The sequence below is a fragment of the Centropristis striata genome, chromosome 6 (assembly GCF_030273125.1).
Source record: "Centropristis striata isolate RG_2023a ecotype Rhode Island chromosome 6, C.striata_1.0, whole genome shotgun sequence".
NCBI classification, from domain to species: domain Eukaryota; kingdom Metazoa; phylum Chordata; class Actinopteri; order Perciformes; family Serranidae; genus Centropristis; species Centropristis striata.
The window spans coordinates 41,282,940-41,302,080 of record NC_081522.1 but is presented as its reverse complement, the minus strand read 5'-3'; the positions used below and the strand labels follow the sequence as shown (position 1 = coordinate 41,302,080).

General features: G+C 35.3%; 1 protein-coding gene across 2 annotated transcripts in view; it reads left to right on the top strand.

The window, feature by feature from the left end:
• Positions 1–19,141, top strand: part of zgc:113516 (uncharacterized protein LOC541449 homolog) — a 59,195-nt gene that overhangs the window by 14,693 nt on the left and 25,361 nt on the right. For both annotated transcript variants that reach the window (XM_059334636.1, XM_059334637.1), the window contains exons 4-6: positions 5,953–6,092; positions 7,617–7,700; positions 9,054–9,223. In XM_059334636.1, coding sequence (XP_059190619.1) covers positions 5,953–6,092; positions 7,617–7,700; positions 9,054–9,223 — 394 coding nt within the window. The remainder of the gene's footprint in view (positions 1–5,952; positions 6,093–7,616; positions 7,701–9,053; positions 9,224–19,141) is intronic.

The following is a 19,141-nucleotide window of genomic DNA, read 5'->3' as shown; positions in this document are numbered from 1 at the left end:
TGGTTGCCAGAACTTTAACGTAATAAATATGGTAGAACTATTAGAGTACTAGAACTATGGTAATAAATACGGTAGAACTATTAGAGTACTAGAACTACGGTAATAATATTAGAGTACTAGAACTACGGTAATAAATACGGTAGAACTATTAGAGTACTAGAACTACGGTAATATTATTAGAGTACTAGAACTACAGTAATATTATTAGAGTACTAGAACTACGGTAATAAATACGGTAGAACTATTAGAGTACTAGAACTACGGTAATATTATTAGAGTACTAGAACTACGGTAATAAATATGGTAGAACTATTAGAGTACTAGAACTACGGTAATATTATTAGAGCACTAGAACTACGGTAATAAATACAGTAGAACTATTAGAGTACTAGAACTATGGTAATATTATTAGAGTACTAGAACTACGGTAATATTATTAGAGTACTAGAACTACGGTAATATTACAGTAAAATGATATTAGCTCTGTTGATTTCACATTTAAGATTGCCATTTTATTCCATTTTTTACCGTATAAATAAAAAGTTCTTCCATCAAGAGAAACGCTGCTCTGCCATATAATTGACCAGAAAATACTTTATAAATGCTGCATAAATTGAATATTTTATCATTAAATATTACAGTATATTTCTGTTAGAGATATGGTGTTTAGTACATTAAACAGTGAGAAAAACTATTTATCCAAAAAACAAATGCAATAATTACAGTGATGCTTGTATATATTTTACAGTACTTTTAAAAATCCTGTTTTGTCTGATATAAACATTTACAGTGTTTCATTGTTACTGAAACTGAATTAACTCATTTATCATTTTACGTCTTTTACTGTCATGGTTTAACAGTTTTTCACCCTAAAACCTACAGACATTTTTTACAGTGTGTGTCTATAAACAAGGCTGAGCTCTGTGTTATTGTGCGTTCCTCACTAAATTATGTCTTCAAGTGTGTATAATACCGCAGCATCTGTTTGTCCTCCCTCCAATAAATAGGTAGTGTTTAAATTACACTGTTTAAAGGAGCCTCTCATCGAGGCCCGACGGCTGAAAAGGAACCAGGAGAAATTAATTAGGAGACGCTGTTTGCTGTGCAGCGTTTCCACCAGGTGCTTTCTGACGTGACGTCCAAGGACGTTAGAGCTTCTTTGATAGATCGACTCATCAGCAGAGTGAAAACAAGGCGTGGAGCCTCTCGACGAGCTGCAAACATGCTGCAAGAACACAGTTTGTGACAAAGTCCAAATCTATAAACTCTCTGACTCTCTGCGCAAAAAAAAGTCTCATTTTCCCTCCTTTCATTCAACTTTAGTCCCTTTTTCCTCCTTTTCCTTCCTTTATTTAATACTATCTTTGTCACATATTCTGTTTAATTTATGGTAAAATACCTGCAGCTGTGGTTGCCAGAAATTTAGCGTAAAAATTACAGGGAGTGTGTTTTCTACTGTAATAATAATAATAACTAGCCACGGGGGCTACTGCCGGTGTGTGTACACTATGATGAGATTCTTCAGAGATTTATAACAATTAATACTAGTAATGTTATGATACTATATAATATACAAGGAGCATACCTACAACAAGCATTCCTTTACAAGTATTTATTTATACAGCAACCTATGACCTTTAACCTCAAAATGTGTGTGTGTGTGTGTAACTGTAATCACATCAAAGCATCAAAGGCTTTGCGGTCGACCAATCAGAGCAGAGCAATCAACAGAATTAACTGCCGCTGTAGAATGTTCCTGAACAGTGACAGCAGCCAGAGGTGGACAGACTGGAATTTCTGTCCTCGAACAGAAAGCATTTTTGGCAAAACCATAATACCTATCATTGATCCGACTTCACTTTGAGCGTCCTGAGTTCTTCCTGAACGTCTACATATGTTTTTTTTAAAGAAAAATGAAAAAATAGCTTTGTTAGAGCGATCTGAAAAAACTGTTAAATAAGCTTTTCTTCAGAAATCTTCCTGCGTTTTTAATATGGGAGCCAATTATGGCTGTTGGTGGTGTTGGTGGATCATCTGTGCGTCCTACGCCCAAACTATAACTCTGACAGCTTTACCAGAGGATTGTGAGGGAGAAGACTAATTTTCCTACGTTTCTATGTATAAATTATTTCTGTAGAGTGGAATTTGCGGCCTGGAGCGCAGTTTTCAAATTTATTTTTTGACAGTTTTTTCTCTCCCTCTACACTCTGGCGATGATGTCACACACTGTGACACGAACATTCCGTGCAATACACACCCATTATAATCTCAGAATTTCTCCAAAAATGATCATGGTCATTGAACAGGGATTGATAAAAAACTATATGACCTATCGAAACGTGGATTAATACACCGATACACAAGACTTGTGTCTACTGTTTAAAGTTTAAATGGAGTCTCTAGGTGAAATTATGCCGGAGAACTAGACGTTTAAAAATCTACAATTATTGTTCTTTTTCGCTCATTTTTTTCGGCCGTCCCATTCATTTCGATGCAAAACTTTAGGCAGTTTTTTAGCAACTTACGTTGTGAAAAATTCGTATTCCGTAGAGAAAAATAATAGCACACCGATCCCGATCAAACCGCACGTTTTGATATATAATTTGTAAACTCGTAGCGGGACGAAATTGTGTCCGGAAGAGGAAGAAGAAGAAGAAACCCACAGTATAACAGTAGTGCTTGGTGCGATTCGCCCGTGGCCTTAATAATGTAATTTAAATGTAGATATCAGCAAAAACTGTAATTTAGACTGAAAAGTGCCTTTATTTTTAGGGTAATTGTGTCATTGTGACAATATGGTATTTCCCGTTTCATTTTATATGAAAATCTTTTTTTTTTTTACAGTAAAACTGTGATTTCGAAAGTTTTTCAAAATTTTTTTTTTTTTACAATTCTTTGATTTACGGTATTTAAAAGTGTCTACTACATTTATTTGCAATTTTTACGCCCTATTCCTGATGCAATTTGACAGAGTTTTATAGTAATTTTTGTAAAGAAACATTTTTTACAGTGTATTCTCATTCTTAAGTTCCTTATATTATACATTCATTACTTTTACAACTCTTCCATTTGAATATTTTTAATAAGTAATGGCTCATAATAAATAAATCCATTTTTCTTGTAGTTCAAAGTCCAAATCTCTACAAACTTTCTGACTCACCGCGCCAAAAAAAAGTCTCATTTTCCCTCCATTCATACAACTTTAGTCCCTTTTTCTCTGCTCCACACACACTTCCTTTATGTAATACTATCTTTGTCACATATTCTAAAACTTCCATCAGTCAAAGAGGATTTCTGAAGGCCAACACCTTCACATTCATGTGAGCACCTCTTTGAGTCTTTGCCACCAAACTCTGGATCTTTTTAAAGAAGAAGTAAGAAGAAGTCTGTATTTTTCCTCTTTCAGAGGAGACAACAGGACACCAGCTCTCTGCAGACAATTCAAATTCTTTTAGGGTGAACACTTTGAAACAGCAGGTGACTCACCAGTGTGTGTGTGTGTGTGTGTGTGTGTGTGTGTGTGTGTGTGTGTGTGTGAGTGGAAACTGTGGACTGAGTCTTTACAGAAACATTTGAACAAGTCGTTAGCAGAAAACACCAGAGTATTACTAAATAATGAGGCTGAGGCCTCGTTTATACATAGCAGGGTATTTAGAGACACTAATATTTTCCCTCCGTTTTCTAAAAAGTTGTAATTTAAATCAACCTGCATAAATACGCCGTCCAGCGCCATTATAACTAAGCCAAACCCTTATATGGGCGGCAGTGTAGGAGCCATCAGCCAATCAGAATCCTCTGAATCAACAACAACCAATAACAGGAGCCACTTCCTGTTCCTTTAAAACAACTAGACAGAATGAGTGAGAAGCTAAAACCCCGTTTGTTTCTCCCAGTTGTCACGACAACACATAACCGGAGTTTTACAAATTCTCCACTTTGCCCGGAGTTTTTAGAAATAATCGTTTTCTGTGATAAAAACAGAGTTTTGGTGTAAATGAGAGTATTTGATTTACTCCACATTAACAGTCTTACGGTGTGTTCAGACCGGACGCGTAGCGAATATTTCGCGCGACAAGATTACATACAAAGTCAATGCAAACACGCGAATAGACGCAAATTTTTGCCGGATCGCGCGACGCGAATGCCGCGATTGACGCGAATGTCGCGGCGCGAATGAAACAACGCAAATTCGCGTGAGTTCAATAAAGTCAACTTTGGCGAAATATTCGCGTGACGCTGTGTCGGGACAGCCTATCAGCGTTGAGATTCTGGACGGCAGTGGCGTCATGCATCCCGGGAACCCGCCTATTCCGGAAAAATGGAGGAGAAACTTATTGTTGCGGTCTGTGGGCTTCCCGAGCTTTTTGACACATCATCACCCTCCTACCGCAACCGGAACCATAAAGATCTTGCCTGGAGGAGGGTGAGTGAGGTCACCGGTCTGCCTGGTAAGTTGTGACAATGTGATTTCAGCTATCTGTTGTAGCTACTTCTCTACAAAGTTAGCATTAGCATTAGCAGCCTTAGCCTCGCGCGAGTTGATCGCACGAGTAACGCAACGCGAAAATTCGCTACACGTCCGGTCTGAACACACCGTTATCATAACATGTATTCTTATCAGTAGCAGCTCAAAACCAGATCATTTACTGTATTTTGGAGTCTTTTTTTGTGTTATAATCAAAAACAAACAACAAAATAACCAGTCAATTTTTCATTATTTGATTTTTGATTGCCAATTGAAAATGGAAAGAACGCATGATACATGTGTGTGTGTGTGTGTGTGTGTGTGTGTGCATATATATATATATATATATATATATATATATGGTTTAGTAGAAAATTTATTCTGTTTAATTGTAAGTATAATGTTGACTGGCTCTGACTAACAAAATGGACTTTTATGAATAAAAACGAATTAAACCAGATAAAGTAAAAGATGAAAACAACTTTCCGACTGATTAGTTTTGCTGACAGATCACATGTTGATCAGCTGCACAATGTAAAAACCAACTGACAAAACATAAGAAATAAATAACTAGAATGAAGTAAATACATGATGGAAACAAGTCAAATTATCTGCCAGTGCAGTAAGTTAATGTTTCTTTGTAAGAATTCTTTAAATAAGTAAAAATATCTAGAAACTGGAAAAACAATGATGTGTTGAAATAAATAAAAATATTCTTATTTTGAGCAATTGTGGCTTGAAAAGCCCGACTGTAGTAACATTAAAATAAGCCAGAAATAATTGAAATTAGCATGTTTTTATTCTCATTCCAGTATCTGTGGGTAGATACTGGTGGTAGAAAATACTTTTTAAATATCATTTAAACTTCATGCAACTAAAACTCTCAACTGGAGCCAATATTTGAGGTAAAAACTCCCCATATTCAACAGTTGAATAGATTGAAAAGCATGAAAAAGCTCACAATGTCAATCCTAAAAACAAGTCTTTACACCAGACTGAAATCCCTGTGAAGAGGTTATTCACTCATTTAGTTACATAATAATACTGTTTTTGTCTTTTTTTGTTCATTTTGCGTCATTTTTGCATCTTTTTATGTCATTTTTGTGTCTTTTTTTGGTCATTTTGTGTCTTTTTTGCCTTTTTTGCTTTTTTGGGTCTTTTTGTATCTTTTTCAGTGCTTTACTCAAGACTGAAATCCCTGTGAAGAGGTTATTCACTCATTTTAGTTACAAAAAGACACGTTGTTAAAATAAGCGCATAAAGCTATGGTCAGTAGGTAAATTATACTCAGAACAAGATAATTCAGATACTATTGATAGATAGAAGAAGAAAATACTTGGTGAGCTTCATGTTTTTCAGTGCAGTGATTCAAACTAAAGTCTGGAGCTCTGGTCTGTTTCTGGTTGTCTCCATCAGTGTTGAACTGGTTTCCTGTCAGAATGTTTCTTTTCTCCTGTAAAACCTTTAACTCAGTGTTTCTGTCTCAGAGGCGTGTCTCTGCCCAGCGTCCAGACTCTGTCAGCTGAGATGGAGTCGTTGAGGACTCACCTGTCTCAGGTGTGTTCTCCCACCGTCCTCTGCCACAACGACCTGCTCACCAAGAACATCATCTACAACCACTCAGACGGTCAGAAACACACTAAACATGGAGATTAACAAGTGTTTTATTCTTCTATCTATCATTAGTATCTTAATTATCTTGTTCTGAGTATAATTTACCTACTGACCATAGCTTTATGTGCTTATTTAACGATCTTATTGTGTAAAGACTTGTTTTTAGGATTGACATTGTGAGCTTTTTCATGCTTTTCAATCTCTTCAACTGTTGAATATGGTGAGTTTTTACCTCAGATATTGGCTCCAGTTGAGAGTTTTAGTTGCATGGAGTTTAAATGATATTTCAAAAGCATTTTCTACCACCAAAACATGCTCGTTTCAAGTATTTCTGGCTTATTTTAACCCTTTGGTGACAACATATAAACACCTTCTAATGCACAACATGGGTCAAAATCACCTTGTGCATTAGAAGAGTACTGATAAAAAAAGGGGTTTTATTCAAAAAGTAAGAAATTAAAACAAAAAATTAGAATGTATGATTATCAAAAACAAGTTATTGGAGGAAAACCTGGAATACTGAACGATGAAATTAATTTATTGCAAAGATATAGAATAAAAAAACTTAGTCGGGTCACTTTATACCAGGGGGCTCAAACTGGCGGCCCGCGGGCCAATTGTGGCCCTTTTGGTAATTTTGTATCTTTTTAAAATATTTTTTTAAAGTAATTTTGTGTTTTTTCAGTCATTTTGTGTGTTTTTTTTGTAATTTTGTGTCTTTTTTGGTCATTTTGTGTCTTATTTTGGTCATTTTGTGTCTTTTTTTGGTAATTTTGTGTCTTATTTTGGTCATTTTGTGTCTTTTTTTGGTCATTTTGTGTGTGTTTTTTTTTTTAGTAATTTTGTCTCTTTTTTTTTGGGGGGGGGGTAATTTTGATACTGCCTCCAGCGGCCGCCAGGTAATTTGAGTTTGAGACCCCTGCTTTAGACCCATGCTGTGCATCAAAGGGTTAATGTTACTACAGTCGGGCTTTTCAAGCAAATAAATATTTTTTGTATTTATTTCAAGCAATCATTGGTTTTTCCAGTTTCTCGATATTTTTACTTATTTATAGAATTCTTACAAAGAAACATGTACTTACTGCACTGGCAGATAATTTGACTTGTTTCCAGCATGTATTTTTGCTTAATTCTAGTTATTTATTCCTTATTTTTTGTCAGTAAAAGCAGCTGAATCCTGTTAATATAACGAGTCAGTGAAACTGATGTTTAACTAGATGAATGTTTCTTTTCATCCTGTTGAAATAATGCAGCAGCTGAGAACGTGTCGCCAGCTTTATTAAAACATCTTTCCTCTCTTTTATGGTAGCTTCCTGTTATTGTGGTTTTTATTCCTCTCACATATTATTTTACAAGGATGCCTGGTGACACTCAGTCAAAAGAGACTCCTTGTTGCTTTGACTCCCACAAGGTTCTGTCGTTAGAATAAAGGAGGGAGAGCCGTATATATATATATATATATATATATATATATACCTGCATGTGTTCCTCCCCCTCACGTTGTCATGGTAACCACTATCCCCCCCCCCCCCCACAGGAACGGTGAAATTCATCGACTACGAGTACGCCGATTACAACTACCAGGCCTTCGATATTGGCAATCACTTCAATGAATTTGCCGGTAGGTTTCCTAGATGACTTCATTTGCAACATAAAGATTCTCTAATGTGGAAACAAGTGGCAGCAGATATGCAACAATCATTGTCCGGCTCCTCATTTCATCTGGGAGCGCGAGGACGTCGTCGTCCTTCGGGGACAAATTGCTGTGTGAAGCAGCAGCTGAGATAAAGACAAGACAATCATCACTTCATCACTCCCAGATGGATTCAGAGATGGTTTTCAGAGTCACTCTCCAGTAGTTGGAGGAGGAATAATGATAGAAATCAGCCTGCTGCAAACTTTATATCGTCAGATATCAGGAGACAAATCATTCTTTTCCTCCGCACAATCAGTTACATGTTGGAGCTTTTTTTAGAGGCAAAACGTCTTATTTATTAAGGAAACATTACAGTTTAAACCAGGAGGCTCAAACTGGTGGCCCGCGGGCCAATTGTGGCCCTCGTGATGATATTTTGTGGCCCCCACCTTGATATGAAAGTTTAATGTGAGTTTTATATGAATGTCACTTTACCGTGTTGTGTGTGGAAGGTCCCTTTAATTACTGTTTTTGGTAATGTGTCTTTTTTTAAATAACTGTGTGTCTTTTTTTAGTACTTTTGTGTCTTTTTTGGTCATTGTGTGTCTTTTTTGGTAATTCTGTGTAGTTTTTGGTCATCTCGTGTCTTTTTTGTCATTTTTGTCTTTTTAAAGTAATTAATTGTTTTTTCAGTCATTTTGTGTCCTTTTTGTAATTTTGTGTCTTTTTTTGGTAAATACAATATTTTCCATTTTTAGTGTAAATTGGCACAAAACAAAATTACGTCAGAAATACGACGTGTTACGTCAAAGTTTTGGCTACTTCATGACATTTTTAAACTGACAGATTCTTCTCAAGGTGATTTATAATAAATTGTTTTAGTCCTTATCTCTTTCATCACAACATTTTCTGCAGCATTTTGACCTCACTAAGATTTAAAATTAACTAAAGTTTCTGTTGTCAGTTACCAGTTATGCATATATTGTTGGATTATTTGTGTTACATTAATTACAGTGAGCATATTTATCAGTAAAACTAATTTATACTGAATAATTTTGTTATTTTTTAGGATACTTGTGTCATCATGGTATTTCTCCATTGATTTTACATGAAAATGTTATATTTTTTACAGCAAAACTGTGTTTCCTACAGTTTATGACAGTAAAATTTAAAGTTTTATGCTATTCTTTGATTTACAGTAATTAAAAGTGTGTACAATGTTTAATTTTACGGCCTATTTCTGATGCAGTTTGACAGCGATTTACTGTCATTTCTACATTTTTAAAGTGTGTAACACTGGTGAACGTGTGTGTGTGTGTGTGTGTGTGTGTCTCTGAGGTGTGTCTGAGGTGGACTACAGTCTCTATCCTGGTCTGGACCTCCAGAGGGACTGGATCAGAGTCTACCTGCAGAGCTTCAAGCAGAGCGCTGGTGGTGATGATGTCGTCGTCACGGTGACGGAGGAGGAAGTTACTCAGCTCTACGTCCAAGTCTGCAAGTTCTCTCTGGTCAGTTTATCATCCACAGAAAGGAAAGAGACAAATATTTTATTACTGTTACTGTTACTATTAACAGTTATTTCCTTTTCCTATCTCTGGTCTTGGAGGGACTCAGATATCTCACTATGATGAGATTAGTGTGTGTGTCAAGGTTATAATAGTTTTGGATTTTTCATTAGTTTTAGTTTTAATTTCGTTGTGAATTTTTGTTTTCAAATTCAGTTAGTTTTAGTTAGTTTTTAGAGTGAGTTTTCTAGTTTTAGTTTAGTTTTTATTAGTTTTAGTGTTAGTTTTAGTTTTTTTGTAATGGGCTATGTGTTGGTGCCAGATTCAAAGAGGTTATAATAAATGTTTCCTTTATTTCCTTTGGTTTATCATCTCAGCCCCAATAAGGTTATTAACTGTTTTGTATTTTGGTTCTAGTGTAAACATCCCAGTCTCAGTAAACATATTCACCATGTGTTGCATGTTCTAATAGAAACACTGAATTATGAATGAAAAAAGTTGACAAAAACCAAAACTAAGGACATTTTCACTATAATTTTAGTTAGTTTTAGTTAGTTTTGTAACCACAAAATACAGTTTCAGTTAGTTATCGTTTTTTTAAAAACTCTAGTTTTTATTTTTATTTCAGTTAACGAAAATGTTTTTTCAATTCTAGTTTTCGTTATTTCGTTAGTTTCCGTTAACTATAATAACCTTGATGTGTGTGTGTGTGTGTGTGTGTGTGTGTGTGTGTGTGTGTCTCCATCACATTTAACAGTTTAACCCTCCGGTGCTGCACTGAAAAAATAGTTTTTTTTGTCCCTGTAATTATTATTTCAATCATCTCTATAAATTCTACAAAGAAATATGAATTCAGTGCTTTTCCTTTAAAACATCAGTTTTTCATGTGGAGCATTACTGAGTGATTGTTTGTTATTATTATTATTATATTATTATTTGTGTATTTTCATAAAAAAAATAAGTGTTTCTATTAAATAAATATGACTTATAAACAGCCTGAGTAAAGATTACAAACACTTTCTGTGGAAAAACTTGACAAGTTTTTTTTTAAAGTAAATGTCACTCCAGTTTTTTATGTGAAGGATCCTCTTTAACTCCAAATCATTTCCATCAACCATTAATAAAGGTTCACTTTTAAAGAACTGCTTGAATTGTTCAGCACATGTTCCTCTCTGCATCCTTTATAGATAATATACATTTACACTTTCTTCAGACATTTTTATGTGTTTTATACATTTTTATGGTCCTCAGGGGTCAAAAAGGACCCCATGACATCAGACTGGTTTTAGGACAGGGAGGAAAAAAGTTATAACAACTTTTTTTTTACTTTTAATGCAACTCATGACCAACACATTTATATTTAATTTTCATATTTTTCTCATTATTACTGGTCAATTTCAGTCAAATATATAGTCAAACTTGAAAATGAGGCCCTAATTTTGTATATTTTACTAAAATTGACCAATAATAATGAAAAAAATATGAAAATTATACATCAATTTGTTGGTCATGAGTTGCGTTAAAAGGTGAAAAAAAGTGAATATTTTTTGTATGTTATGTTTATGTATATATATATTTATCCTGGTCATTTTGTGACCAAAAGAAGATGCAAAAGGACACAAAAAAGACACAAAAAGACGTAAAAAATGACAAAAAAAAGACACAAAAAGTTTTTTTTATCTTGGTAAGAACCAAATAATCATCAGGTCACTCTGCTCGGGCCAGTTCATCACTGCTGGCAGCTTTACTTTATCTGGTTTAAGAGTTCATTTATTATTTGAAGTGTTCAACATGCTTATTTCTAGATTTAATAATCTGAATTTAATAAATCTTGTCAAGGTAAATTATCTGTCCATGCAGCAAGATCATTTCCCTCAGATTTACTGTTTGATCTGGTTTTAGACCTTTAGATTTACTGTTTGATCTGGTTTTAGACCTTTAGATTTACTGTTTGATCTGGTTTTAGACCTTTAGATTTACTGTTTGATCTGGTTTTAGACCTTTAGATTTACTGTTTGATCTGGTTTTAGACCTTTAGATTTACTGTTTGATCTGGTTTTAGACCTTTAGATTTACTGTTTGATCTGGTTTTAGACCTTTAGATTTACTGTTTGATCTGGTTTTAGACCTTTAGATTTACTGTTTGATCTGGTTTTAGACCTTTAGATTTACTGTTTGATCTGGTTTTAGACCTTTAGATTTACTGTTTGATCTGGTTTTAGACCTTTAGATTTACTGTTTGATCTGGTTTTAGACCTTTAGATTTACTGTTTGATCTGGTTTTAGACCTTTAGATTTACTGTTTGATCTGGTTTTAGACCTTTAGATTTACTGTTTGATCTGGTTTTAGACCTTTAGATTTACTGTTTGATCTGGTTTTAGACCTTTAGATTTACTGTTTGATCTGGTTTTAGACCTTTAGATTTACTGTTTGATCTGGTTTTAGACCTTTAGATTTACTGTTTGATCTGGTTTTTAGACCTTTAGATTTACTGTTTGATCTGGTTTTAGACCTTTAGATTTACTGTTTGATCTGGTTTTAGACCTTTAGATTTACTGTTTGATCTGGTTTTAGACCTTTAGATTTACTGTTTGATCTGGTTTTAGACCTTTAGATTTACTGTTTGATCTGGTTTTAGACCTTTAGATTTACTGTTTGATCTGGTTTTTAGACACCTTTTTTTCCTTTTTCTAGCTCTGGAGGGACTCAGATATCTCCGTATGATGATATATTAGTTTATATATTTCAGTTTGCTCCATCGTGTGTGAAACGCCACCTCTCCGTCACGTTTAACAGTTTAATTCTCCTCCTCCCAGGAGGAGAACCCAGCCGACCCAGCTGACCTCCTCTCTCCTCAGTGTGATTAGAAGCCGCCGCAGGGAGAGAAATATGAACGACAGCAGCCAGAATTATCTTTCTTATGACCACAATTTTCATTCTCTGGTGGCTGCAGCGATCCGTCTCCCGGCTTCACATCAACACAATGTGCACAATTGTCTCCAGCAATTTTAGGGGCTGGTGTGAATGTCTCTGGAAATAGCTCAGAAATGATGAGGAAGCATATTACTTTAAAATAACTTGTTCCTCCGCCAAAAACACAGAATGAGAGAGAGAGAGAGAGAGAGAGAGAGAGAGAGAGAGAGAGAGAGAGAGAGAGAGAGGAATATAAATGTTGGAATGGAGCCGGAGAGGCGATAACATCATGTTGATTGAAATCAGATTTTCTGTGACAACGAGGACGATTCTGGACTCTCCACTGTAAAAAATGTCTGTAGGTTTTAGGGTGAAAAACTGTTAAACCATGACAGTAAAACACACAAAATGACCAAGAAAAAGACGTAAAATGACAAAAAAGACGTAAAATTACCAAAAAAAAAGATGTAAAATGACCAAAAAGACGTAAAATTACCAAAAAAGACGTAAAATTGCCAAAAAAGACACAAAATTACCAAAAAAAGACACAAAATAAGACTACACTGTAAAAAAATTCTGTAGATTTTAGGGTGAAAAACTGCTAAAACATGACAGTAAAAGACACAAAATGACCAAAAAAAGACGTAAAATGACCAAAAAAAATACGTAAAATGACCCAAAAAAAAGACATAAAATTACCAAAAAGACGTAAAATTACCAAAAAAGACGTAAAATTACCAAAAAAGACACAAGATGACCCAAAAAGACACAAAATAAGACTACAATGTAAAAAAAATTCTGTAGATTTTAGGGTGAAAATCTGCTAAACCATGACAGTAAAAGACACAGAATGACCCAAAAAAGATGTAAAATTACCAAAGAGAGAGAGAGAGAGAGAGAGAGAGTCTGTAGGTTTTAGGGTGAAAAACTGTTAAACCATGACAGTAAAAGACGTAAAATGATAAATGAGTTAATTCAGTTTGAGGGACAATGAAACACTGTAAATGTTTATATCAGACAAAACTGGATTTTTTACAGTTTAAAAATAAAAAAAACTTTACACTGTAAAAAAACAACTGTTGTTTTTAGGGTAAAAACCAGCAGCAGAACTTTACCGTAATAAATACGGTGCAACTTTTTCTAATATTACAGTCAAATGATAGTAACACTGTTGATTTCATGTTCAAGACTGACATTTTAGTCCATACTTTACTGTAAAAAATAAAAAGTTTTTCCATCAAAAGAAACGCTGTTCTGCCATATAATTAACAAGAAAATACTTTATAAATGCTGCATAAATTAAAGATTTTACCATTAAATATTACAGTATATTTCTGTTAGAGATATGGTGTTTAGTACATTTAACAGTTAGAAAAAAATGACCAAAAAAAGAGACAAAAACGACACCAAAAAGAAACGAAAAGACCAAAAAAATACACAAAAAACACACAAAAATACCAAAAGAGACACAAAAAACACACAAAAAGACATTAAAAAAATGACCAAAAAAAGACAGAGAAACACCAAAATAGACACAAGGAAGACACACAAAAAGACGTAAAATTACCAAAAAAGACGCAAAAGATGTAAAAAGACCATAAGACCAAAAGAAGACAAAAAGAACAAACAAAAAGACAAAAGAGACACAAAAAAGATGCAAAAAAAAATAAAAAATACAAAAAGACACAAAAAGACGTGTAATGACCTAAAAAGGCATAAAAAAAGACGCAAAAAGACACAAAAAGACACAAAAAGACGTAAAAAGACCAAGAAAAGACACAAAATGACCAAACAAGACACAAAAAAGACACAAAAAAAGACACAAAAAAAGACACAAAAAGACGTAAAATTACCTAAAAAGGCATAAAAAAAGACGCAAAAAGACACAAAATCACCAAAAACAGACACAAAAAGGCACAAAGTTCTGGCGACCACAGCTGCTGGTTTTTACCGTAAAAACATCAGTTTTTTTACAGTGTAAACTGAATTTTTCCAAGTTTCCAGCTCGACTCGTTGTGACGCTGCGTGTCAAAACTCAGACGACTGAGACTTGTTTAATAATAATAAAAATAATAATAATAAATAATAAGCATGGTGAGCCTGTGGATGTGGTGTTTATGGACGCTGCTTTACCTCATTAACTTTTATATTTTATAGTCTTTCATCCAGCTCTTTCCTCTGTCACGACACACTCAAATTAAATAAATATGCACTTTTTCCTTTATGATTATAAGAGACTTTTAGTGGGGCGGATTAGCTCAATATTTTACAACAATCGTTCACTTTGTGATAAAAGCATGAAATTTGGTAGATGTGTTGGTGAATATGTTTCGAACAAATCTGGATATTGGGCCACCTCAAAAGCGCCCCCTAGTGGCCGTGGCAAGCATTTGTTATACAAATAAATCAATGATGAATAAAAACTGTCCTTTTAATAATACCAACTGGTGATGAATTGTATATTGTTGGAAAGCCTGATTAGTCACCTTTACAACGAGGTACAGCTTGTAAGGATCGTGCATTCATGGAATGAGCAACGGGGCTAAACGTGTGGGTAGCACCCCCCAAAAATGTGCATCCCCTGTGTAGTGGGGCGGATTAGCTGAACAATCGTTCATTTTGTGATAAAAGCATCAAATTTGGTACACTCATTGCTGAATACATGTTTAATGAATCTGGATATTGGGACATCGCAAAAAAAATTCTGATGGCTGTGGCGGCCATTTTTAAAAATGGCCATTTAAAAGCGGCCATTTTCAAAAATGGCGGCTTAGCCAAATAAAGGGACACGCCGGACAAAAGCATTCCATTTTTTCCACATACTCTCTATCATTATAGGTTTCAATTTTTAGTAGGAGCCACTTCATCAAGATTGCGGTGATGGCAGCCATATAAAGTCTATGAGAAATGCTATATCTTCCAAGCCACTTAGAAGGTCAATCTTGGTGTCAAAATATACATTTTCTGGGTCCATGAATCATTTAAAGCTATTGAGAATATCACTAGATGATTATTTGATCAAATAGATATGTTCTTTTTCACAAAGACTGGGCAACTCGCTTCAAGTGCTGCAGCAGGGAATCCTGAGTTGAAAATGTTTGGAATCAATGTTCACGGGAGAGTGTGGATTAGCTGCCATGTACACTGCTCAAAAAAATCAAGGATACGCTTTCATCTCATGTCAGATCTTGATCAACACATTATTTACAGTGACTCATCTAGTGATATTCTCAATAGCTTTAAATGATTCTTTGACCCAGAAAATGTATATTTTGACACCAAGATTGACCTTCTAAGTGGCTTGGAAGATATATTGGTTCTCATAGACTTATGGCTTATGGCTTATATGGCTGCCATCTCCTATCTGCAATCTTGATGATGAAGTGACTCCTACCAAAAGTTGAAACCTATAGTGATGGAGAGCATGTGGAAAAATTTTGGTGCTTTTGTCCGGCGTGTCCCCTTTCTTCCCAAATCTGGTCCAAAGCCGCCTGACTAACTGTGATGGAGTTATAAAATACATTTAAAAAAAGAAAAAAAGAACCACATGGGCAAAGGAGACATATGACATATAGATTGTGTGCGTGTGTGTGTGTGTGTGTGTGTGTGTGTGTGTGTGTGTGTGTGTGTGTGTGTGTGTGCAGAGAGAGATGTCCACATTCCACAGGACATAATTTAACAGTGTCTTATTAAGCTTTCACACCCAACAGCCACTGATACATGTTCCAAGCTAACTAGCTAGCTTAAGTACCTGTTTTTCTTGCTAATTTACTTTTCTGCCAAGGCCCATGATGATTGTTTTTCTCTTTAGCCTTTATGATGTTCATAGCATATTTTATTCATAATTATAACAGGTGAAATAAAATATTTAGACATACCTTGATGGACAGTCCACTGCACTGCTTGTCCCAGGAGGCAAATGCTAGCTAGCTCATTTGCTAGCTAGCTCGATGGCTAGCCCGATTGTGGTGGGGCAGGAAAAATAACTGAAAGAGTGTCTAACTGGATTTTTGTTAATTTAATATGTGTATTTACATTTTTTTAATTTACGTTTGTATATTTAGTTTACATTTTTTAAATATTTTAAGAAATAATTTAAATATTTTTTGTAATTTTAACGAAGAAAATGACTGCTATGGCCACTAGGGGGCGAATTTGCGATGGCCTAATATACAGATTTGTTTGAAACATATCCACCAACACATCCACCAAATTGTGTGCTTCTATCACAAAATAAACAATTCTTGTGATTTATTGAGCTAATCCGCCCCACAGGGGATGCACATTTTTGGGGGGTGCTACCCACACGTTTAGCCCCGTTGCTCATTCCATGAATGCACGATCCTTACAAGCTGTACCTCGTTGTAAAGGTGACTAATCAGGCTTTCCAACAATATACAATTCATCACCAGTTGGTATTATTAAAAGGACAGTTTTTATTCATCATTGATTTATTTGTATAACAAATGCCTGCCACGGCCACTAGGGGGAGCTTTTGAGGTGGCCCAATATCCAGATTTGTTCGAAACATATTCACCAACACATCTACCAAATTTCATGCTTTTATCACAAAGTGAACGATTGTTCAGCTAATCCGCCCCACTATTTATAAAAACAGGATTCCTTTCAAAACGGCTACAATTAGTGCAAACATTTTTATTAGTTGATTCATTGTTTCAGTTATTTTTAAAATCATAATTACGAAAAGTCAGGTGGTTCCAGCTTTTTGAATGTGAAATTTTATTTGATCATGAATTAAATTATTTGGGTATAATATAATATAATATAATATATATTTTGTTATTTGTGAACTATTTTAAAACATAATCGTGAGTTTCTTCTTGACATTTTGTAGTTTAATTAATCAAAAAATACTTATACAAAAAAAAATACAAAAAAAAAAAAAAAAAATACAATATATTGTTGGATTATTCATGGATTTATTCATTTTTTAATCAGAAGTGTCTCAGTGTGGTCATAAAGTTAATTATTTGGGGTTTTGGACACTTTTGTCAGATAAATTAAACTTAAGAATTAAGACATAAACTTGGATTCTTGATAACTATGATGAGGATTTATAACCATTTTTATATATTTTATAGTTTAATTAATCAAAAGTATATATATTTTGGGGAAAAAACTGTTATGTGCATTTGCTTTTTTATCACAAGTGGTTTCTGAGAAACTGAACCATTCTAAGACATAATCTTGGGTTCTGGGTAATTATGACGAGGATTTATCACTTTTTCTTCACATTTTATAGTTAAATATATATATTTATATATATGTATATATATATATATATATATTGTGGCGCAGTGTAATAATTAGGGTTTTGGAACTATTTTAAGCGTATGCGTGGATTCTGGTCAAAGTGAATGTGTCAATTTAGTTATTTTGTGTCTTTTTTAGTCATTTTGTGTCATTTTTTAGTCATTTTGTGTCTTTTTTAGTCCTTTAGTCCAACATAAAATGTGATTTTGAATCTTTTTTTAACTTTCAAAACACTATCATGCTCAATAAAGAATGTTAAATGTGTCAAATGTGACCAAAGGTGTCAAATCTACCATATAAGAGGGTTCCATCCAGTTCTATCATTTGATACTAAATCTATTTGAGCTTGTCTCCAGTTTTACTTGGTATATCATCATCAAACTGAAACTGGCCTCATGGAGTTTACAGCCAGAACTTTAGAGGTAAATGTACAGTAGGGCTCCACGCTGCTTTGTTTTATACTCTGATGGAGGCAACAAGTCTGGATTATTTGGAGCTTTTAGAGACTCCACAGGGTTAAAAACATCTGGCGTAATCAGATATTTAAGCCGATTGTGTAAAAACTGGCTTCACAACAGCAATAATCATCAATTCAGCCTCATGCATTTTAATATTTTTATGGAGTTTTTTGTAATTGAAATAAATGCCATTTTATTGCTTTTGTGTCATTTCCATATCACTCGGTAATTGCCTGGAATAATCAAAGTACATTGAGTTGAACTACAGTAGAGAGGAGATAAAGCCTGGCAGGGTGCCACCTGCCAGTCTGAACCCAGGGCACAGCCTGCCAACACTCAGCGGGGTCCTCACGCCTCCTCCAGGGATCCCCCGCCACGCCACGGTTCAAACCGCCGCTCTGTGATGTCACTCTGCCCACACTGTGTCTCTCTCTGGGTTTTTCTGAATGGCTGCCTGTTAGTGTGAGACTGATGCTCGCAGTTATTAATCATAATGGAAACACGCTCCAGACGCAGATTAGAGATGAAAACCTGCCAGAGGAGGAAGGAACGCCAAGGGAAAAAAACAACCGCACATCGCTCTTCAACTATTTCATTCCACCCTTTATTTGATTATCAAATAAAAATGTGATTATATCACTGGGCCACTGAACAGAGGCCTGTCTGGATCCTATTAGGACTCCTATTAGTGGTCCTCGCAGGAAGATTTATAATCAGGGTGGAGAACAACACAATTTATGGAGGCATGGAAGTCCACAAGCCTGAGAGAGCGAAGCCATTAAGGAGGAACGGTTCGATAGGGAGGTTTGTCACGCTGACGGAGGAGGGGGGGTTAGAGCGTTTACACCAACAGCTTAATGGAGCTCTGCTGAAAAATCCATACTGGCGTCTGATAACAGGACTTCTGTCCTTGTTACATGCTACTGAGAGAATCTAATAACTGAGGGAACGTGTCCTCCTCCTCACCACTGGGGGGCGATATGCGTCGTTTCAGACGGTTAATATGGCGCCTTTCTGTTCACCGCAGCTCCACACTTTGTGCCTGCGCTATTGACTGGCGAACAGCTAATGAGACCGGCTAATGCGACCAGCTAATGCGACCGTATAATATGCGACCGGCTAATTCAACAGGCTAATGCGGCCGGATAATGCGACCGTATAATATGCGACCGGCTAATGCTACTGGCTAATGCTACCGGCTAACGCGAGCGACTTATGCTACCGGCTAATGTGACCGACTTATGCTATTGGCTAATGTGACCGGCTAATGTGACT